We start from the raw sequence: 25,108 nt of genomic DNA on the forward strand, positions 1-25,108 counted from the left end.
CTTTTTATATGAACACCCTGCGCTCAAAACCAAATTACCAAGTTGTTGCCCTATCTCTCCCAATGTCAACTAAAAAATTTCCATGCTCCTAAGTGCAATGAGTGAGATATTCAAATTCAAAAAATGAAGGAAAGTTGGGAAAAAACAGCTTTAAATACGAATAAACAGTTCTGCCTGCATTTAACACTGATTAGAAAAATTTTTTAGTTATCAGTAGAAACAGGGCAACAACTTTCTAATTGAGTATTTGATCACAGGGTGTCTGTATAAAATGGTAACATCTTTATTTTAAAAACTATACAAAACAACTTGCAATGTGAATGACACATCTGAGTGGTTCACGTTATTTGGATACCTTTTATAATTGGAAGTATGCCTCTAGAATCAATGATTCATCAATAAAATACCATACGCCCTGTTGTCTATGCACCCTGTATATACAGTGTCACTGTTAAATCTGACATTATTTTTTGCACTCTAAAAGAAGGTAAGACTTCTTTGTATTGCTTTTTTCTTAATTTTAATTTAAAATATCAAATAAGGACTTTAACAGAAATAACTCAAAAACGTATTTAGTTATGATAGGAAAATTTTTTAATAAAGTTACAAGCTTTGTTTTTTTTAAATTATAAAATTGATAAATTAATACTATGTGTTTGTTCAGAGCCTGAACAAGTTAGTGTAGAATGTAGAGCTTGACAATAATTCGGAGACAACACTATTCATCTCTATACTTATGCACAAAATGCTCAGCCATGCAAAATACATAGGGCAGTCATCACACTTTTTACATTTCAGTTAATTTCGGGTATGTAATTCAATTAATCATGATTACAGGGGAGGGGGCACAGAAATGAAACATCGTTGAAAGGGGGCCATGGACAAAAAAAGGTTGAGAACCACTGATGTAGATGACCTCACAAAAAAAATAATACAGAATTTCCTAAAAAATCACCCTTTTCCGAATAACTTCTAGTAATATAGATTTTATTACCATGGAGGTAATAAAATCTATTTTACTTCCACACTGGCTACCACTACCCACTAACCTGTTTTGGTTCTTTACCCATTTTGAGTCTTATAAGCGATTGATTTTATCATTGTTCATGGGGTAAAAGTAGTCAATATGAAGTGATTATTATCAAGATAAGTGACGATGAAATAGTCCCCCAACAACCTTGTGTGAATAACAAATATATCCTACAAATTTCCACCACTGAAATGAGCAGTCAGAGTTTTGGGGGAAAAATTTTTATGAGTAGAAATCTAATTCCTGTTAATGATGATTTTCCTACATTAAAGCAATCTTTGGTTTTGGCAATTTGATTTTTATAAGCGGTGGCTACTGTACTTGTAAATTATTAACGTTCCAGTTGAAATTCTTTTGGCTCAAAATAGCATTCAGACTTTTCAATGTGTGATGTTTAAAGAGATTGAACTAAGAGTAATTATTTTTAGGTTTTGGGAGAAAAAAAAACAATAAAAGAAATGCAACCAACAATTTTGCATAATATATATTTATTAATTAAATAAAGCTTTTACAAGAATTACTCTGGCATGTAAAACTAACACAATAGAAATTGTGAATGAAATTTGATGCAAAAATTGAACTTCACATAAAATAATTAAAATTCAATATGTTCAAAATTCCATGATTTAATTTCTTACATATCCACTGATAATGTTTTCTTTAATGTATTTTTACCTCACAATCGAGAAAACAGTCACTCCAAACAGTCTCAATATTAGTAATACAAATTCTTTTTACAGCTATTTTATGACCTTCTCCTTACAAGAAATTATAAAATTTTAACCAGTAGAGTATTCATATTGCAATTTACAAAAAGAAATAATAATAAATAACCTCAAGGACTATATCAAAATTCCATTGAAAACTAGCTTAAAAGTTCACAAATATGCTATGGGTGCAAAATATTTGAATTGAAAAAAAAACCAGACTAATTTTTTAATCCCAGAAGTTCAGGCAAAATGTCATGAATACCATTTTCCTGCTGCAAATGCCTATTTTGGAATTGTTTCATGTGTATTTTTGTGAATTTAGAGACCATATGTAATAGAACTTATATATTTTTAGCTTTGAGAACTTAAAAAGAATTTCTCTTATCAGAAAGACCACCCCTTCATCTTTTTAGCCCAATTTACACAAAAATAGGTGTTTAAGTGTCTGAGAATTAGAAAACTTGGTGTTGTCCGGCATAGGCCTAAAGTCACTGGAAACATTGGGGGGGGGGGGAGCAGCAGACTCAAACCCAGTATCTCTATGGGTATTATAGAGATGGGGCAAAAATATTGGGAGGTTTACGCATGGCTGACTTGATGTTATTGTTGAGTTGCTGTCTCGGGCCTATGGAACCATTACAAGTTTATGCCTACGAGATGTCAGGCATAGAAATGACAGACTTTTCATCACTGCTATACCTAGTTTTCAGATAGCAATTAATATACTATTCAACTCACGTCGAGATTGTTAGAGCACTAATTAAAACAAACAGAATTACACACAATTTAAACCTTGTATATTCACGAATGCATCAAATGCTTTGAGCAGATGGTGATAGACATGAATGTTTCTGTTACCAACAACACAATCCATGTATAAGAAAAGCTGAGATTAAATTACAAGTGTATTTCTCCACACATTCATATTTTGCTGATGCATTGCACATCATTGTAGGTGTATAGCTGACCATTGACTGCTCTCAAGCCCTCAGTTGACATCATGGCTGCAACAGGTGCCGACAGGGCTCCAGCCCAGGGGCCACCATTGTTTCAATTTTTTTCATCATAAATACACAAACTTTACGTATGAACCACACATAGCCCTGGTACTATTGCCACAGAGGGAATTTGAGACATCTTTCAATACAGATCAGATACAGATCAACTGAATACAAAACCAAATCGATGATTTTGAATCAGCAAAGATTGAATTTGACAGCCAGGGAACCAAACATTCTTGTCCTCCCCTAGTTGTGGCCTGACGATAGAGTCCTGTTTTTGTTTTTTTGAGAGATAAATACGTTTCTCAATTCCTTATACAGTAGTCTCGAAAGTTTGAGGTTCCGGATAATCTGAGGTGCCAGAATTTTTTTTTAAAGTTCTTGTTATTAGGACAACCAAACAGTTGTCCTAATTATGAATTAGTTAATGGAAACACACAATCTGCTCAAAATTTTAGTTCTTTTAAAAACTCTGGATGGTCTTTGGCTTTCTTGCTCCATTGAAAATATGTTTATCTCATTTCTTCCCTGCCGTTCAATCCCTAATTGCACCCTCCCTTGGTGCCAATCCGCCCCCCAGTAATTACTGAGAAAATCATTGCAATGCGTTCTCCTTCATACACGCTCGAGTCCCGTATATACAGAGGACCAATAACTTTTAGCCCCCCAATGTTTCCTTGAAAAATATTGGGGAAAAACAGTACATTCTAAATGTCCATTCATAACGGATCTTGAGGGCTGATGCGGAAACATTTTTCTAGCCTCTTTACAACAAAATTTGACTGGGGGGGGGGGGGTGTAGAACATAGAATCAAATAAACAACAAGTGAATTATATTGATTTAAAAAAAAGGAAATAAAAAATAAATGATACTTTTTCAAAGGTTCACAGAAGCCTCTGGACCAGAACCAAGAACCTAGACTAATCAAGAACTTCAGAAGATTATGTTGATTTTATAGTTGATTTTTTTTGTATATTATGATCCGGCCGTTGTCGAGTGTTGATTATGTGAAAAAAAATTCCACCACACCAATCCTCCAGGTACGCTGCGATATCTGAGTTGTGAAGCGGGGTGTGTCCGGTCTTCAAAGGTCCAAGGAGCCCCTTGGCCAGGCTTCATTGGCCCATTCGTTAAGTCACCACTACAACCTAACAATGAATAGAAAATATTATCTTTATAACTCAGGGATTCCTGAACTATTTATGTTCACAGCACTCATGGAAATTTTAAATGTTGCCCAACACCTCAGCCAACGTCTCCCTAAAGAGTATAGACAACACCGAAATCCTTGTTTTGTGGAACAGATTTGCCCTCTCCACTAATATAATTTTACTGGCTCGTCGTTTTTGTAAGAATGCTCATTTAGGAAAGAAAATTTTTTGAATTTTTGAGTAGGAAAACTGAACATCCTAATCTAAATTGTTCATGTTTATCAATAAAAATTATACAAACTGTATAATTTTTATTGATGATGTGAGTAATCCAAATACCGTGAAGTACTCAGATGTCATTAATGTTGCAAGTTGTTTTTTATAGTTATTAAAATAAATGTTAACTTTTTATATGAACACCCTGCGCTCAAAACCAAATTACCAAGTTGTTGCCCTATCTCTCCCAATGTCAACTAAAAAATTTCCATGCTCCTAAGTGCAATGAGTGAGATATTCAAATTCAAAAAATGAAGGAAAGTTGGGAAAAAACAGCTTTAAATACGAATAAACAGTTCTGCCTGCATTTAACACTGATTAGAAAAATTTTTTAGTTATCAGTAGAAACAGGGCAACAACTTTCTAATTGAGTATTTGATCACAGGGTGTCTGTATAAAATGGTAACATCTTTATTTTAAAAACTATACAAAACAACTTGCAATGTGAATGACACATCTGAGTGGTTCACGTTATTTGGATACCTTTTATAATTGGAAGTATGCCTCTAGAATCAATGATTCATCAATAAAATACCATACGCCCTGTTGTCTATGCACCCTGTATATACAGTGTCACTGTTAAATCTGACATTATTTTTTGCACTCTAAAAGAAGGTAAGACTTCTTTGTATTGCTTTTTTCTTAATTTTAATTTAAAATATCAAATAAGGACTTTAACAGAAATAACTCAAAAACGTATTTAGTTATGATAGGAAAATTTTTTAATAAAGTTACAAGCTTTGTTTTTTTTAAATTATAAAATTGATAAATTAATACTATGTGTTTGTTCAGAGCCTGAACAAGTTAGTGTAGAATGTAGAGCTTGACAATAATTCGGAGACAACACTATTCATCTCTATACTTATGCACAAAATGCTCAGCCATGCAAAATACATAGGGCAGTCATCACACTTTTTACATTTCAGTTAATTTCGGGTATGTAATTCAATTAATCATGATTACAGGGGAGGGGGCACAGAAATGAAACATCGTTGAAAGGGGGCCATGGACAAAAAAAGGTTGAGAACCACTGATGTAGATGACCTCACAAAAAAAATAATACAGAATTTCCTAAAAAATCACCCTTTTCCGAATAACTTCTAGTAATATAGATTTTATTACCATGGAGGTAATAAAATCTATTTTACTTCCACACTGGCTACCACTACCCACTAACCTGTTTTGGTTCTTTACCCATTTTGAGTCTTATAAGCGATTGATTTTATCATTGTTCATGGGGTAAAAGTAGTCAATATGAAGTGATTATTATCAAGATAAGTGACGATGAAATAGTCCCCCAACAACCTTGTGTGAATAACAAATATATCCTACAAATTTCCACCACTGAAATGAGCAGTCAGAGTTTTGGGGGAAAAATTTTTATGAGTAGAAATCTAATTCCTGTTAATGATGATTTTCCTACATTAAAGCAATCTTTGGTTTTGGCAATTTGATTTTTATAAGCGGTGGCTACTGTACTTGTAAATTATTAACGTTCCAGTTGAAATTCTTTTGGCTCAAAATAGCATTCAGACTTTTCAATGTGTGATGTTTAAAGAGATTGAACTAAGAGTAATTATTTTTAGGTTTTGGGAGAAAAAAAAACAATAAAAGAAATGCAACCAACAATTTTGCATAATATATATTTATTAATTAAATAAAGCTTTTACAAGAATTACTCTGGCATGTAAAACTAACACAATAGAAATTGTGAATGAAATTTGATGCAAAAATTGAACTTCACATAAAATAATTAAAATTCAATATGTTCAAAATTCCATGATTTAATTTCTTACATATCCACTGATAATGTTTTCTTTAATGTATTTTTACCTCACAATCGAGAAAACAGTCACTCCAAACAGTCTCAATATTAGTAATACAAATTCTTTTTACAGCTATTTTATGACCTTCTCCTTACAAGAAATTATAAAATTTTAACCAGTAGAGTATTCATATTGCAATTTACAAAAAGAAATAATAATAAATAACCTCAAGGACTATATCAAAATTCCATTGAAAACTAGCTTAAAAGTTCACAAATATGCTATGGGTGCAAAATATTTGAATTGAAAAAAAAACCAGACTAATTTTTTAATCCCAGAAGTTCAGGCAAAATGTCATGAATACCATTTTCCTGCTGCAAATGCCTATTTTGGAATTGTTTCATGTGTATTTTTGTGAATTTAGAGACCATATGTAATAGAACTTATATATTTTTAGCTTTGAGAACTTAAAAAGAATTTCTCTTATCAGAAAGACCACCCCTTCATCTTTTTAGCCCAATTTACACAAAAATAGGTGTTTAAGTGTCTGAGAATTAGAAAACTTGGTGTTGTCCGGCATAGGCCTAAAGTCACTGGAAACATTGGGGGGGGGGGGGAGCAGCAGACTCAAACCCAGTATCTCTATGGGTATTATAGAGATGGGGCAAAAATATTGGGAGGTTTACGCATGGCTGACTTGATGTTATTGTTGAGTTGCTGTCTCGGGCCTATGGAACCATTACAAGTTTATGCCTACGAGATGTCAGGCATAGAAATGACAGACTTTTCATCACTGCTATACCTAGTTTTCAGATAGCAATTAATATACTATTCAACTCACGTCGAGATTGTTAGAGCACTAATTAAAACAAACAGAATTACACACAATTTAAACCTTGTATATTCACGAATGCATCAAATGCTTTGAGCAGATGGTGATAGACATGAATGTTTCTGTTACCAACAACACAATCCATGTATAAGAAAAGCTGAGATTAAATTACAAGTGTATTTCTCCACACATTCATATTTTGCTGATGCATTGCACATCATTGTAGGTGTATAGCTGACCATTGACTGCTCTCAAGCCCTCAGTTGACATCATGGCTGCAACAGGTGCCGACAGGGCTCCAGCCCAGGGGCCACCATTGTTTCAATTTTTTTCATCATAAATACACAAACTTTACGTATGAACCACACATAGCCCTGGTACTATTGCCACAGAGGGAATTTGAGACATCTTTCAATACAGATCAGATACAGATCAACTGAATACAAAACCAAATCGATGATTTTGAATCAGCAAAGATTGAATTTGACAGCCAGGGAACCAAACATTCTTGTCCTCCCCTAGTTGTGGCCTGACGATAGAGTCCTGTTTTTGTTTTTTTGAGAGATAAATACGTTTCTCAATTCCTTATACAGTAGTCTCGAAAGTTTGAGGTTCCGGATAATCTGAGGTGCCAGAATTTTTTTTTAAAGTTCTTCTCAACCCTCCTCTTTCTGTTTTTTTTCCCCCACCAAAAACATGCTTTATTTCATTTTGTTTAATTCCTCCAACGAATACGAGTAATTTTAGTTTTAACAGGGTCTTGATTCTTTTGTTGGGTCTTCGGTGGATCCCCACACCGTAATTTATTTACAGGCAATAAGTAATGCTATAATAGTAGTAATAATTCTACAGTAAATTTATAAAGTTAAAAAATAGTAATACTCATATTGGGTAGAGAACCCCCTGTCAGCCTATGAAGAGGTCATCGGTCTTGGCAGATATAACCTGAATGTACTAAGCCATTGAATTAAGAACAAAATAGGTGAAAGTAAGTATGTACACGCGAGTCTAAGCCCTCCCTCTCAAAAAATTTAAACTCTATTGGTTTTAGATCAATAATCTGAGTTTTCAGTAATCTGAGGTGGTCTAATACCCCTTCACCTTGGATTATGGAGATTTTACTGTGTTAATTTTTATATTTTTATAGTTGAAGCTCTGGCACCTTGCTTTACAACACAGGCATCTTTAACCCGTTACTCGCAAGCACTACAGTGCTCCCTGAAGGGCCCAGAGTGCTTGATGCTCGTGTCAGAATTCATGCTCACAAGCACTTGATCAATACTCCAATTAAACACCTTATACATATTGCATTCAAGGATTGAAAGCATATTGATTTCATGCATTTGTGTATCAAACTTGCTGTGAGGTTGCCGTCTTTTGATGATGAGTACAGACAGTGCTTGCCACTAGAAAAAGGTTGAAGACCTCTGCTTTACAACTAAAAAAGCTATAATTGATTTTTTTCCATTCTTATTACCGCAAGTGCTAGGCCCACTTGTCATAAGTGTGGCTTTGAGATAGAACCAACAGTATGCTGAACTGAAAGAGATGCCAAAAACAGCATAAATTTATGCAGAATGACTACGATACCACATTTTCAGAGCAACCTGACATAAAATAAGTCATTGGATGAGTATGGTAAACTTTTACTTGAAATAGTCTAAACCAGGGGTTTTCACACAATTTGAGAACCCCTGGTCTAAACCCAAAGTATTACTAACAATAATCAGTATTTTACAGCATTTACAAAGGAGTTTATAATATAAATTTTTTATACATTAGGCCACGGGCACATAAAACTTCCAGTCTGCAAAATGGATATGTGAGATAACTGCAGTTTGTCTGCTACATGCTGGTGTACTTATCATGTTGCATTGATTACTTTTTGATTAACCCCTTTCAAAAACAGAATAGAACCCCTTAGTGGACTACATTTGGCCCACAAGCCATAGGGTTGGGCATCCCTGCCTTTGGATTTTTACATTGCTAGGATCTATAAAACTTTAATAAATAGGGTTACCTAAAAAAAGTACTTGATAAAAGTCTGACATAATTTATTAAACAAACCTATACAATATACATCAATAATAAAAAACTCATAATCGTCAACATGCTTAAAGATTAGAAATAATGAAACACAGTAGAACCTCTCTCAAATTCATTGGGAAATAAGAAAAATTTGGAAAAAGAGGTTTGCAAGTACATTTAGATAGAAGTAAATGACTAAATGTGTGTGCAGATTAAGTATATTTATTCTATGTAACTTGTACACAAATAATCTATTGATCGTCTTTTGTGTTTTAATTTCTTATGTTACTAATTATTCAGCTGCAAAAAGTTATCAAAACTTAATTCACCAACTCTTTAAGCTTCACTCTCTTTGCTGCCCGATTTTTGATTTCCCTAATGAGAGGTGCAATTGAAATCAAATCCTGTTGTGGAATTTCAACAAATTAGCCACCAACACAAGTTCTCATTATACCATCTGTATGATGTTGCCACACATGGACATTACACAACAAACTTTTCCCAAAGCATACTAAAATGTGGTCACAGCTATACATCTGCAGTTCACATTTAACTTTTTTATTCAAAATATAAAGGTTTCTACACAAATATCATTTTAAATAAACAGAGAAAATACTTTAAATTAACTAAGAGAACATATGTGGAAATGAATGTCAAGTTATAGAGGTTTTTAACATGATGTTTTGAGATAGATAGGTTTGATTATATATCCTGTTCATTTAACATTCTATATTGAATGCCATTTTTTTTATGGTTTTCATACATAAGATTTATAAGGGAGATCAGTAGGCACATTATAATTAAAACAACTCTGCGCAAGATAGAATGGTAGGTGCCTGTAATATTTGGTCCCTAAACCACAGAATTTGTTTTAAAATTAAAAACAAATTACTCTGGATCTTGTTAAGTTGCTGCAATCAGTAACATATACATTATTTGGAATTTTAAAATCAATAGGATATTTCAAAATTATAAAGTAATGCTTTTATTATGGCTTTTTTTAATCAAGCAATCTGTTCATCATTTAGCCAGATAACATATATAAAAGAAAATTTATAAACAATAAATCGTTCTACTTGAGCAGACTAATGACAATGTCTTATGAAACATTTTCCAACCTGATTTATTGATATACAGAGTGGGCAAAAAGTCCATAGAAACTTTAAAAATGAATAAAAACTGGAAAAATAACCAAAATAAAAAATGGTTTGCAGGGTTAGCACTGCTACGTCATGGGAATTTTTTTAAGACAGGCAAAAAATAACAAAAAATCAGCCGATAGGTAGCACTGATACGCGTGACTTTGGTGGAAATATGCAAATGAGATGGTTATAACAACTTGCACTCCTAATCCACAACCAGTTCACCTTTGTAAACAGTGTATGTGGACCTGCTGCACTCTGCCGAAGCTGGATTTGTGACTCTTGCCTGCAATGTGTTATCCCTTGTGGTGGTGGCCATGTCAAACACATACTGCTGTAATAAACAATTTGGAGGCATTTTGTTCATTATTTGCATATCTTTTCTTTGACCTGTGTATGTCACTGCCCCCATCGGCTGTTTTTTGCGTTTTTTGTCCCGTCTTAAAAAAATTCCTGTGACCTAGCGATGCTAACCCTGGAAACCATTTTTTATTTTGGTTATTTTTCCAGTTTTTATTCATTTTTCAAGTTTCTACAGACTTTTTGCCCATCCTGTATTTACTATAACTGACATTGAAATATTTATGCTTTTATTTTTTGTTGCTACTAAGGAATGGTAGACTCGCGGAAAACAGTGCAAAGTCTTGACATGTAACAGATAAATTGTTTGTGTTGAAAAAAAAAAGTCACATGTAGATAAAATTAAATGACTTAATTTTTAAAAAATTCAATTCAAATTTTATTTATTTTTATACAGTAGAACCTGTATGAAACAGAACATCAAGAGACTGAAAAATATTCCATTTTAGACCAATTGCCATTTTATAAAGGTACACATTAAAGCATTAATCATCGATAGGACTATATTTTGATTCCATTGAAGACATGTTTCCGTCTCATACCTTGTCCATCTTACAAAACAGGATTCCAAAGTGCTGTCCTCAAAAAATTATGAAAAAAATTAAGTACATTCATCTCACCCAAAAACACATAAAAACAAAGAAATTAGCAGTAGAGTGCAGTTATTAAAGCTGCAAAAATTTATTAAAAATAACAGTCAGCTGCTCATCCACTCTCATGCTATATATATATACTTGATGATATCTATAAAAAAACTTTTCATTCTCAAAAACACTTTTTTTTCTTTTCTGTTGAATACTAAGCAAGGTGAAAAAAAAAATCCTTTGTCTGTTCTGTGCTTTTTTTATCATGTGTTGTTTGAATGATGTCATTCTAAAAACTCTAGGGTTGCAAGAATTTTAAATTCCTTTCTGGCCTCTATTGGCATTCAAAATATTAATATCTACAATTTTTTGAGTGATCCATAATAATTCCGCCAGATATTTTTAAATTTTTGTGCATATGTAAATGAGCAGAATCAGAAGTAACTTTTAAAAAATTTTTGAAAACAACCTTGGGACCCTTTTGTTGTTAAATAGATTTCACTGTAATTAAAAAAAATTCCCATATTTTCAAATAATAAAAAAAAACCCCTAGGGGACTCTGGTCTTGTACTAGTTGTTGACACTAAATGTATACAATACATCAGGGCTTGACAAATCAAAAGTAGTCTTGGTGCCATCCAAATATTTTAGGAGCCAAGCATATTTCTTTAGCCTGAGCAAGTAATCACACACAGAAAATTTTAGGCACTAATACCAATTTTTTAGTCGCCATGGTGACCTGGCACCAGGAATTTGTTAAGCCTTGTAACACATTATATGATAGTGTAAAATGACACTGATATATATTTAAAAATTATATCACTGTTCAATTAATAACACATAATAAAATTTCCCATAACTTACTAAAACAGTCATCTACTTTTCTACAAACATGCATTATAAAAAACTCAAACCTTTGGCATGAAATTGTAGTCTCCCGAAAACCCAAAACTGAAGATTTGGTTTCCTTTGCTTTCTTGCACATAAATATCACACAATAGAAACCAAATATTGATAGTATCAAATTGTTTGAAGAATATCCAACTGTTCAATCAACTGCTCATTGATATAAAAATTTCTAAGCATAAAAATATATGTATATATGTATATAGATGTGGGAGACATGAAATTTTTTACAACAATTTACATTTTTCTCCTTGCCCACACACAAAGAATAAAAAATATAAACTTTCATGAATGCCACAAAAACAAATAAATGGAAAGTCTCAGAGCCATTATGAAGCTACGACAATAAATTTAACACAAATTTATGGCACAGTACTTGATATTTGAACAGGCACATGAAATAAATACAAAACACAAACCAAATAAGTACATTTGAAACACTAAACTGAATACAAAGAGAAAAATTTACAATATTATGAATCCCCTATGCTTTTTGTACAAAATATTTGTGCTCTGAAAATTTCTCAAAATTTAAACTCGTTTCACTTTATTCAGTTATTCAGAAAGAAAAAAAAATTATTTCCTTTATACCATTTTACACATGACTTCATATATAGTAAAGCATACTTGGATTTTCAAAAGCTGGAAATAAGTATGTGTCATATATATCTGCATACACAAGTATACAAGTCTGTTATATTGCTTTCCCCCAATAGAAAAGAGTAAGTTTTAGCGCATAGCTGAAATAAAAACATTGCCTACAGAAAAATTACTAGAAGAATCTACATCCTGATCAGCTTTGTTGTTCTCCAATTCTTGAAGAGTATGTACAAATCGAGACCATTCATCATTTTTTGGATTTGCTAATTGCTAGAACATAGGAAATAAATATTAAAAATTGAAACTAAACTTTTGAATAAACATTTAACTATGATGAAAATTAAAAAAATAAATGTTCCAAAGTGGTATATTTTTCCACACATATGAAAAAAAACAAAGTTTTAGTTGCTGATAAAGGAATACTATATATAATTTACTTACCTCTCCAACTTCATATATTCCAACCTTTCCTGTATCATCCCCAACAACTAACTGATGGCCAGATGGTGTCCACCGAACTCTATTCAACGCTGGATTGCCTTCTACTATCAAGCTCACTGTAGGTAATTCTGTATCATTGTTCAGATTCCATACATCCAGTCTGCCCATTCCATCCACTGATGCAAAAACTGCAGGATGAATTGGAGACCATGCAACATTGTAGACATAGTCACCATTATCTTCAAATGAGTATAATGGTTTGCCACTCTGAGAGATAAAAAAAGAGAAGCTTCTTATATAGAAAATTCTTATATTCATATACAAAAAGTATTATTTTGAGGTACACAGTTATACATTTAACCATTTTTATGAAAGAGAAAATTAATTTATGGATATAATCACCTTCAAACTCCAGAGCTTTACAGTCCAATCTATAGATGAACTAAGGAACAGATATGAAAAATCTATCGGGCCTGGTGTACAGTGTGCATCTATAGAAGTTATTGGTCCTTGATGGCCATCAAACGTATCCAAAATGCCTGCTTTGCTTCCATGTCGACAAGCTAAAAATGCACTTTGAGTGAGCAATAAACAATTCACACGCACATTGAAACACAATATGCACACAATCATAGTAATTGAAGAAAGAAAGAATGGATAAAAAAAATGATAATAAGAAATAGAAATACATTATCTATACCCGTATATATTGTGCCTTCTTCACTGCCAACAATGAAGTTATTAAAATCATTCAAAGGAAATGACATGCTAGTCACAGAAACAGCCCGCGACTGTTTTTGGTGAGAAAGCTCCATAGTATCTTGTGGTGCAGATAGCATATCCAAGCTCCATGAGCAAAACTTTCCATCAGTTGATACACTCACTAAATTGTGAGCATTTTGAGTTCCAACAACTTGAGTACAGTAAACAGGATGCTAAAAAAACAATATAAAGATATCTTAATAAGTTAAATAGAGTGAATCCCTAATTTAGAAACTGTGTTTCTACAGTTTTAAAAAGCAAGACTTCTAGATTCAATCATTGTGATTGAGGAAATTAATTGTCTAATCACCAGACAAACAATTAAATTTTAAAGTCACAATAGCATATATATTTTTTAAATTTAAAATTTCATAGCTTCAACAAAGATCATGCACAACTAGCAAGCTTATGAGAATAGAAAGAAAGAGAAAGTGATACCAAGTATTGTTTTAAAATAACAATGAGCATTTAGTTTTTAGTTTTTGTATAACTTCACAGAAATATTTAATTCATCTTCATAAAGTAAAATATTGATTATTCATCCCTTATTTGTACAGAATTCTCTGTTAACCTTTTATAGGTCTCAGGGATAATAATTTCCTACCACTGAAAATTAAAGTAATTATTGAAATTTATTCTAATTTTCAACAAACATTCATGGCAAAGATATTCTTCAACAAACTTGAAGGCTGTGTCCTCTGGCCACTTCACCATCCTATATTTCCGCGGAATTCTAGCGAAACGGTAGGAGAAGACGGAGCATAAAAAGGTTCACGATTGAGATCAAAATAAACCCCTCTGTGAGAGAGCAAAAAGACCCCTCCAGAGCGGCAGGTCACGCCCACTGGCGCATGCACATAGGTCTACTTAACCGGAAAAAATAGAACCGTTTTTATTTCACTTGTCCACTAAATCACTTGTGCACTTGCCAACTAAAGCCATGTAAACGGTCCTTGCCGTCTGCATACATTGTATTGTACTTGGCAACTTAAAATTTAGTTACCAACTAAATCACTTGCCTCGTGTAAATGGGCCTTAAGAACAAGTATTGTGTGTAATTTACACTCTAGGAATCAACTTGACTTTTTCAAATGTCCAAAGTTCAGAAGGCTGTCTAATATTCTTATCTTCCAAATAAGCATTGTGGACTCCAGCACTTGGCCAAAGAGGAAGTCTTTCGTTTGGAAGCATGTGGTTATAAAATGTCACAGGGAACCATTTGAACCACAGATGCATATGCTGTTACTAGAGCATTTAACACTTTAACAACAGTAGTACATAAACATTTCATGACTGCAGAGGATTCCAGAGATATTATGATATTGTCGGGAATGATAACAATCATCCCTTTTGTGAAAATCTAATAAAACGTTGTTTCAACCAGTGATGGCAGTCACTGATACATTTCTAGAATGCTCCTAATAATGTTACTCAACTGTGTATGTAATAACACAAGATGAAAACAATATGATAAAAAGTCACAGAATCAAGTTCATTTCCAAAAAAGAAAAAAAGAAATATGGAAATATTAGGGAGTAATTTTAATTTCCGTGAAAGTAAGAATGTCTTACTGTGTGAGCTATTGCAGATAACGGGCTCCGTTGAACTGGTGTGCGCTTACTGCTGCGGTTATCCCAAAGCACGATCTGACCGGAATATGTTCCTCCAAGGACCAAGTTTGGATGAAATTTAGCAAAACAGACTGAAGTAACTGCTGACTAAAAAAAAAATACATGCAATTGAGATTTAGTGGAATATAATAATGCACATAATATCCAACACATTGAGTACTTTATTCTACAGCATGTACCTGACAATGGAAAACATATTCAGGAGTTGTCTTTTTGAATTTCATGTTCCAAATCAGACAGACACCTTCAGGATCATTGGGTGAATCTTCATTATTGTTGTAAGACACAGCTAATAATTCAGGAAACTAAAAATAAAAAACAAACAAAAGACTGATTAAAAAATAAATAAAAATCATTAAAGGTTCCAACACAATAAAAAATTTGCAGATTGCTACAATTTAAATATAAAATTTAAAAAAAAACATGCCTGAGCTGATGAGTCAAAGCAAGTGATAGCACGGTTCTTTGACCACTTTTGATCATAAAACATCCTACTGAATGAAAGAGTTATTCCAGTCTTATCTTCCCTAGAATGGGGGAAAAATATGAGAATGAATTTGAAGATTAATAACTAAGTCTGCTCAAAAGTATCAAATTTTTTTTCTTGGAAACTAATTCAAGGCAAGAAATGAGATTTTGCACTCACATAAAAGAAGCTTTATGAGTATTTTATACGTATTGGTCACAAGTGACTCAATCACATTGGCCAAAAGAATATTTGCCATATCCTCACTTATTTCATGACTAAAAAAGTGACGCAACATTTCATCTTTACAGAAAATTTGAAATATCAAAACCATGTTTTCATTTTCCAACATTATGACAAGGCAATATTACTTCAAAAGAGACCCCTGTTGTGATTGCAAGTCACAGTTGATGACTGCTTATGACAGTCATCAACTGTGACTATTGGCATTCATCATTAGTACTAATGGAAGAACTGAAACACTATGCAAAATCCCATTTGAATTAGTTTCCAGTGGGGGAGAAAGAGATTTTGAATTCCGAAAAAAAAAAGAGATTAATTTTAACACAAGAACAATGGAAATGGTCATTTTGACTGCAAAGCTATTTTGAAATGCAATTGCACCTCAACAAAGAATCTCAGGTAATTTAAATTTTATAACTTTTCTCATCTTTACATTTTTGAATTCCTGGAAGGTTAATGTTTTAGGTTTAATAATTAAGTGGTCAAACAATGTTCTACCTAAAACTACAGTAGCAATTAAAACAACTGCCATAGAAATTTCACATGAATATGATTAAAAAACATAAAGATACTATGTTTATAAACATAAATTTTACTTTGGTGTTCTTGCATGCAGGGAAAAGCACACATAAGTGTGTGTGTTTTCAACAATACATTCCTAGAACACCATGACACAAGCCATGTTCAATTCCTTGTTCAAGAATGTCCTGTATGAGGAATGAGGGCATACATGTAAAAGAGCCTTAAAAAGCTTGCATGACATTTGCATTACCTTACAGCAGTGTTATTTGATAAGTGATCATCCAAGGAGTCCTTGGTTTACCACAGAGGACCAAGGACCTCCAGAGTTTTGCTAAAATCACTGGAAAGAGTGATGTATTGAATTTTTATATAATTTTAATGTTTTTTTTTATGAAACATATACTATGGACTCCTTGACAAACTCTTGTGGACTATATTTTGAAACAACTGTCTTACAGAACAGTGGCAAGATGGGTAGAAGCTTTTAACAGAGGATGCTCAAAAAAGCTTGAGCACATGAGATGTGTGTCCGATTTGTTCAGTTGCAGGGTTTGTTACGTGCTCCACCAGCCCCTCTACTTTCCTGATTTAGGTGCCCCGACTCTGGACTTAAGAATAGGTATTGATAGTGCTTCCAATGCCTACTCTAAGCTTTGACTCAAAATGAAGGAACCAGTTCATGCCATTGACTTCAGAACAGTTGAAGACAGTCTTCTGGTAATAGACTACTTTACTGCACACCAACTCCGGTCATATATTGCCATGCAGCAATTTCCAACCAATGGAGCTAGGTGGGAAATGAAGGCTCCATCCATCAGTAGTCGCCCCAGGTTCAGTAGGTAAAGAACATGCTTATGTTCAATGCCCGGATTCAAACCCATGGACTTTGATGGTAACCTTCATTTAGTAGAAGACGAGCATCTTACCACTGCACCACTCGGGCTCTGGTAATAGACTGCTCTCTTCACTGCATGAAAAGATTAGGCAGTGCAAGTCAGAGATGCTGCTATACTTTAATTTACCTCGGTCCTGGAACCCAGGGCATTCAAAAAAATCTGGGTCCCTTTTGAGTGAAAGTGAGTCCCTCTCGAAAAAAAATTATCTTGAAAAAAAGTATGCTCCCCTCTCCCATAATTCACTGGTATCTCTATGAATTTTTTTTTCCAGCATGGCCCAGGTCTTTGATCACCTGTTTATATCTCTTTGTTGAGACAGAGCAGCGGGCCATGTTCTGGGTAGGAGAAGGAGGCATCTGTGAATCAAATAATTAATTTCTAAAAACATGTTCTTTCCAAAGGTTCATTTACTTTCATTGTCCATGAGCAGGAAAAGCTTGCAAAGAAGCCCATTAATAAGAATTTAACATATGGAATGTAGCACATATAACAAATCTAAACCAAACATACAGTTGATCCTGCTTATAACATTCCCATTCAGAACATTTTTCCACTTAGTACAACTGATTTTCATGGTCTCAACTCTAAGTAATTCTTGCTAAGATTTCCCGTTTGAAATGTTTTCCTGCTTACGTTTTTTAATGACAGTTTTTTGAAAAATGTTATAAGCAGGAGCCACTGTAATTAAAAGTTAGACACACATTTACATATTTACTAATAAATCAATCTATAAATTCCTTTCTGATTGATTTTTCATTTCTTTAAAAAATTGTAGCTCTTTCAATATCTTCTGATTTAAATTTAAAGTGTTCCAGACTCTGCCACGAAGCTGGGCTGGAAGAGATCTCGGCAACGGGATAAGTCCAGTGGCAAAGTTCTGGCGTTCATTCATTCATGATATAAATTTAAAAAATATCTGCCGATTCTCTATTCATACGAGCAAGGATTTCATACAAATCCTTTTGAAGTGATTTTTTTTTTTATTTTCCCTCCCTGATGGTCCACCGATCTCATCTGTCGCCATTTAACTGCCACATATTTTCCCACCTGAATATTGGAGCTATGTCAGATTTGTGTTGGTGAAACTTAAGTGTGTTTGTGTGCCCAGCATTTAGCATGTTTTGTGTTCAGTCTGTGGTGCCATCTATTTAGAGCTGCAACTAGATACTTTCTAAAACGGGGCAAACACACATTTAGGCACCCTGTGTTATGTATAAAAAGGAGTTATAAAGGGCTTTGGTGCCTCCTCTAGTCCAGAGCACTAGACCTGCCTGCTCTCCCTCCACCCTAGTTGCGGCCCTGCATCTGTTCTCCAAATTAGTAATGCACAGATTTGAAATTTAACGTATACATATTTGTGTTGTAGGTTTGTGTGATTGTCGTGGCAACCAGAGCTTTTTTCAAAGAAATAGGCGACTCAAAATTGGAAACCTTAGAAAATCATATTTTTAGCCGATTATCACTGTACAATCGCCAGTTCCAAATCTGGGGGTATGGAGGTCCTCCTTCCAAGAAAATGAAAAATTGAAAATATTTTTGTGGAAAATTAAAATATTGAAAAAAATAGTCTTATACTATTTTAATTTAAAATTCTTTTTGAATTTGTGTGAATGTGGGTCATTAGTGACCCACAATTTCTGCAGAAGAAATTCTTCTGCCCCTCCAAAAGCTGATTCTGCATACACACCAGTGATTTTTGCGATGAGATGTGGTGACTACCACATAGCAGCTAGATGATAAAATTGTGGATATTCAAGGTAGATTTTTTACAGATTAGGTTTTTTTTGAACGATCTTGGAAAATGTTTTACACTTTGAACAGGCATTCCAAATCCTTTACGATTTTTCAAAAAATGCGCATTTGCAATCTCGTAAAATCAAGGCAAATGTACGTCTTATAGATTGCTGCCTTTGAATGCAGGCAGATACCCGCGAAAGAGCCATAATTTCTGGTATGTAACCAGAGGGGAGAAAATATGCAGGGGAATAAAAACTCTGAAATTCTCTTTCTGTACACGACCCCTCATTAAGGGAAACTAAATATCTTCAACAACCCACATGTATATCAATACAGTACAGTATACAAAGTAGTAAAACCACTTTTTCAAGGCCACGTGATCATGATAGACTTGAAAAAAGTTGGAGAAATTTTTCTCTCTACTTTTTTCATCTTGGAACTAGGAAAGAACGCGTCCTGTAGGACACGTGAAACTAATTTTTATGCTTCCTTTCTCAAAATTTCGGGTATTTGACGCATTATAGCGCATCAATGGCATCTCTGGCAAGTGTCATTATTGGCTGCTGAACTGCTGGAAACTACATTGAAAGCTTGTAAAACTTGGAACTGTGTATGTATATTGTGTTTAGTTAGATAAATAGTTTCCACTACTTAAAACAAACCAACCCATGTTACATTAGAAATAGGTAATACCCTTCTTCTAAAACTAGTGGAAAATTTAACAAGTTGTACACAAATTGAAAACAAATCTTACATATCTTCATCTTCGTTAGCGCCACTATAGTCACATAGCACATCCACATTTTCATACAAAGCTCTTTCCATTATTCGAGCAGCTCTATCGAAGAAACATTGGAAATCCTCTCTCAACATTATTTGTTTCTTTTCATCATCACTCAGATCACAGGCTAATGAAATATGAGAATGGCAGAACAGTTGGTAAATTACTCAAAATTAAGAAATGTTTGAAATAGTTGAATGTAATAATAAAAACTAATGAAAATATGGACACAATAAAAACTAGTTGAAAACTTCATATTTTTTTTAACTAATATTTCATATAAGTTATAGTTTGGCTCTATCACTTCTTTTTTTAACATTATGGTTTGCTTGTTAAAGAATAATGAGGTGTTTAGAATTTTCCAGAATATATATAGGGCGTCCATAATTAAAAGACCCTATTTTAAAGTAGTCTACAGGCGAAACCAGTCATTAGAAAATTGTCAAATTTTGTGGAAGACTTCATGAAGTGATGAGAATTTGTTTCGTCCGGGGAGGGGATTAGTTGCGCATGTCGCCACCCGAGGGCGTTTTACATAGAATATCTTTGGTAAACATGTAGATTTATGTGACGTCACGCAGCAGCTGTTATAAAACCTAGAAACATTTGTGGAGAACTTGTTTCTCAATGTGTTTGCTGCTCGCAATGACGACGTGAATGATGAAGTTTACAAGATCACATTTTCTTGGTCAAATTGTTTTACCAAAACAGCAATTCCGCCAGTAACTGCTTTACGGAAATGTCAGACTTGCAAGAGTATTGGAAAAGGTCCAATGAATGTTAAAAACGTTTGGAGTATGATAACAAAATTTGAAATCAGAGGGTTGTTGGCTGTTCATCCCGGATGAAGAAGAAAACTTGTTTCTATAGACACAGTATAGGAGGTTTCACTTCAGGAGGAAGAGGACAGAGCTTCAAATTTTCGTGGTAGTAGTATTTCGTCGTAGTGTCAAGCGTGTAGCACAGGCATTGGATAGGCCACATTCAACTGTCCATAAGATCATTGCGGAATATCTTCTGATATTATCCATTATACATAATACATATTATCCAAACTTTCATTGCTTCCACCTTAATTACGGCGCTCGACTCCGGTTCTCACTGCAGTTTCCAGCTCGCGTTGAGGTTGATTCAGAATGGTCTTGAAATATCCTCTGGACAGACAAAGTGCATTTTCGCTTGGATAGTGCAGTCAATACTCACAACTACCGAATTTTGGAACCAGAAAATCTGCACACTATCTTAGAGGTTCCGTTGCATTCACCAAAAGTTATGGTATGCTGTAGATTTACTGCATCATTTATTCTCGGTCCCTACTTCTACGAAGAGTTATGTTCTACAGGTCTAATGACATGTTCGATCACCGGGAAGCAATATGCATTGCTGTTACGGAACAAATTTGTTCCGGCTCTGTAAGCCTGTCACTGCCTTGCAGATACAATCTTTATGCATGACGGAGCTCCTCCACACATTACAGTGAGTGTTAAGAATGCTCTTAAAACACATTTTACAGACGAACGTATCATCAGCTGGCACTTCCCTAATCTATGGTCTCCCCGATCCCTGGACCTTAATCCACATGATTTTTTGGCTTTGGGGCCATTTGAAACGTCTGGTATGTTGTAACAATCCAAGAACTTTACCTGACCTTAAACTCACGCCACGTGCTGAACATTTTCCCACACACACTTTGGTCAATTGTGGAACATGCCATCTTGCGAATTCACATGGTATCTGAAAATGATGGCCATCATGTGGAACTTGTTTTGTTGCAGTAACAATTGTTAAAATTGTAAATGTTTGCCTAAATGTATCATTTCTTAATAAAACATCCTCTGGTGGTGACATGTGCAACTAATTTTTTCCCCCTGAAACAAATTCCCATCACTTCATGAAGTCCTCTACAAAATTTCACAATCTTCAGATGACTGGTTTTGCCAGTAGGCTACTTTAAAATAGGGTCTTTTAATTATGGACGCACTATATATACATAGGAAAATGTACATTATGTTGCAAAATTAATTTTTTGTCGAAACTCAACAATACCAGCGCCGTAGGCAGCTGAAATATGCATGCAGTGTAGTGTAAAAACATTGTAAAAAAATAGTTCTGTTTTAAGCCAATGTCAAGATGTCTCTCCCCCCACCCCTTGAAGATTCGATTTATTTCAATTTTGAATTTTTCATATACTGCTTTCAATTTTCATTGCTTCTCATCATCAATTTTGTTTTCAATTTTTCATTTTCAAACAAAAAATTTTTTTACTATATATATATATATATATATATATTTCATAGCATATTTCTCCATCAAATTTCTCTTGCTCAGTGAATTTTCAATAAATATGTAATAAAAATATGTAGATAAAAATATGTAGATAAAAATATGCAGATCCCTCAATTTTATGTTGTAAGGAAGTAACTTCTCTGTGTAATCATGACTTTTGGTGCAATTTGACCTAAGTGGTCTTTGTGCCATAAAACCAAAATCCAATCCAATCCAATGTAATCATGACTATTATAAAGACACTTCACTTTACCAAAAACAAGAACTACAAGCATTTCCCCCTATATTCTGTTTTAATATAACCAGAGATTAATAAGAAAATAATAAATTATCATGTCCATCTCATGGCCTATTACAGAATTTCACAAAGCAGATCACTTTTCCCTGAGGTATGTGGAGATGGTATGAAGAGACCAGTGAATGATAATAATAAATAAAAAATGTAGAAAGGAAAATTTGAGACCTGAAAATTATCAAAAAGTATTTTATCTAAAAATTATAAAACTCTTTCTCTACGTCTATTATTTCATCCCATTACTGTGGATTATTTCATCCTATACTGTCATTCCATTATACACTGGTTTAAGAAAAAATTTTAGCTCAAAATGTTAAAAAACCACAGGTCCATTATACTGATTCTTCTGAAAAATTATAACACTTTTCTGACATTGAGTCGGATAAGATGCTATACTATTTAATCTAGGAGCTTTGTGGATTGATTATTTACCTTTACGTTTGCTTTCTTTTTCTTGTTCAGACGATGAAGTAACTGCTACTGAAGTTTCACCTTGTGCTGGTTGAACCATTCCAACATTTGGTAAGCCACTGAGTTTATGACCATGATGATGCCCAGCTCCGTAAGGAGGTGGAGTATCAAGATCTCGAGATGTTAGTGATGAGCCTTCAAGGTCTTCCTCAACAGACACATCATTATATGTTAAAACTGTATCAAATAAAATTATTTTAAATAAGAATGAAAATGAAGGAGCAGTTCACAGATAAAATTAATAATATATAGATCTTATAAAATATTACATCTACTTGATGAATGTCTGTTAAAAAAAAAAAAAAAAGATTGTTTTAATGATAAATAAAAAAAATAATGTATTGAGAACATTTAAATGTGTGTGTGTGGGATACAGTAGCATATTTAATGCATAAATATTTTTACAAATGTTTAATTTACTAAATAAGTTGTTTGATAAACAACAATCATTTCAGCAAAAAAAGTATCATACACACTAGACCTCATTTATGCATGAGCAACTGGGGCATTTACCCAAGGCCCCATTAAGTCAAGTTCAGGCCCTAAATACATATAAGATTCCTAGAAAAATATTTTTTTCAACCATCATAAAGATGATTATAATTCAACGATCTACTTTCAGAAAAAAAATTCAAGAATTTGGAAATGCAAGAGACAAAATTAAAATATTTCATCTACAATTAAACATATCTTTCCTTAAAGGGGAATTCAAATAAGCAAAGATTAGAAAAAAATTAACAGAACCAAAAATATTTCTACTGTTGAAACATCTACTGGTAAAGTTTAAACAAATAATGAACAACTGGAGACCAAATGAACAAAGTTGAAGGTAAGATAAGGCACAGAAATTGAGTGCTGTTGTAAATAAGAATAAGAGTAAAAATGGGAGCATGCAATTTATATAGTAAAATTGAATTGTCTTCTATGAGTGTTATACAAATTGAACACCAACCAATATTAAAAGAGTGGAATAACTACTTAAACTTTTTACAAGAGTATTCAAACAATATAATGCAGTTATATACATTGATGCACAATATTTGGCAAACAGCAAGATGTGATTTATACAGAAAATACAGTAAACCTTGTTCAAAGTGGAAACATAGGAGCCAAATATATTTCCCATATCGGCTACATAAGTTTCTACATTATGCAAAATGACAAAAAAAATTAAAAATTGAAATCATATTATATATGTTACATGCCTGTTTATGAGTGAAAATCATTGGTGTTAGCTCTTATAAGTAATACACACATTATTAAGGTCGGAATTACACTATAAAAGTTTTATAACAGTTCTTTTATAAAACTTGAAAAAATTCAACCGATAATCCTCCATTGGTTACATTAGAGCGAATGTAATAACTAGGATTATTGGTTGTTGTTTTTTTTAAAGTTTTGTAAGAGATCTTTTATCACACTTTTATAGTGTAATTCTGGCCTAAAATAATAGTACAATCAACATTTGTTATAATGACTCCCCATCATTCTACAGATATCAAGTGCTTGAAAAAAACTGCTTTTCAAGGTCACTGATATTTGAATAGAAGAAAAAATTATATTATTCATTTTGTTATAAATGCAAACAGTTGCAGTGAAAATGCATAAAAAAAATTGTAATGATTAATTACATGCACACACCTATCTATCAAATTTATCAATATCAAGAGCCAGGGCCGTAGTGTGACTTCTTGAGGCCCCACTTACAAACAAATACAATGCCATAACAGGCAAAATGCCCAACTTGAAAGGGTTACTATTATGCAAAACAAATTTAAATTTTTGTGGGGCCCCATTTGGCTCAGGGGCAGTGCCCCGGTTGCCCCAGCCTAGTTACGGCCCCATCAAGGGCCAAGATCAACACAATTTTAGCAAATGAAAGAGAGACTTTGTAAATTTTTTCTCCAAAAGAAGCAGGACAGGACTGAGTTCAGAGCTGAGACATTATATTGGATGAAAAAGAACATGGGGGGGGGGGGGGGAGAGAAGGCGAATGTGAAAAAATTTGAAACTTATTGTACCATATCCACTGTAATATGCAATAACACAATTATTAAAGTGACTCATATTAATGCTGCATTATAGTCCACATCACACATTTCTGATATGCTCATTGAAATTTGTAGTACAGATTTGACAAAGAAACTTTTTTTTTTAATTTTTTATGATCAATTTTTTTCTCTAATGCAG

At 33.5% G+C, this 25,108-nt stretch overlaps 1 protein-coding gene across 10 annotated transcripts in view; it reads right to left on the minus strand.

The window, feature by feature from the left end:
• Positions 1 to 5,806: 5,806 nt before the first annotated feature.
• LOC149065495 (cytoplasmic dynein 1 intermediate chain 1-like) overlaps positions 5,807 to 25,108 on the minus strand; it is a 123,672-nt gene continuing 104,370 nt past the window's right edge. For all 10 annotated transcript variants that reach the window (XM_089253675.1, XM_089253673.1, XM_089253671.1 and 7 more), the window contains 9 exons: positions 22,880 to 23,095; positions 19,840 to 19,993; positions 15,649 to 15,748; positions 15,401 to 15,526; positions 15,162 to 15,308; positions 13,529 to 13,763; positions 13,231 to 13,391; positions 12,829 to 13,095; positions 5,807 to 12,657 (listed from right to left, as the gene is read on the minus strand). In XM_089253675.1, the coding sequence (XP_089109801.1) occupies positions 12,517 to 12,657; positions 12,829 to 13,095; positions 13,231 to 13,391; positions 13,529 to 13,763; positions 15,162 to 15,308; positions 15,401 to 15,526; positions 15,649 to 15,748; positions 19,840 to 19,993; positions 22,880 to 23,095 (1,547 nt within the window). In that variant the 3' untranslated portion in view covers positions 5,807 to 12,516. The remainder of the gene's footprint in view (positions 12,658 to 12,828; positions 13,096 to 13,230; positions 13,392 to 13,528; positions 13,764 to 15,161; positions 15,309 to 15,400; positions 15,527 to 15,648; positions 15,749 to 19,839; positions 19,994 to 22,879; positions 23,096 to 25,108) is intronic.

This window comes from Pholcus phalangioides, unplaced genomic scaffold (genome assembly GCF_987345545.1).
Source record: "Pholcus phalangioides strain wild (caught in Gottingen) unplaced genomic scaffold, Ppha-v1.0 ptg000039l_1, whole genome shotgun sequence".
Taxonomy (NCBI): domain Eukaryota; kingdom Metazoa; phylum Arthropoda; class Arachnida; order Araneae; family Pholcidae; genus Pholcus; species Pholcus phalangioides.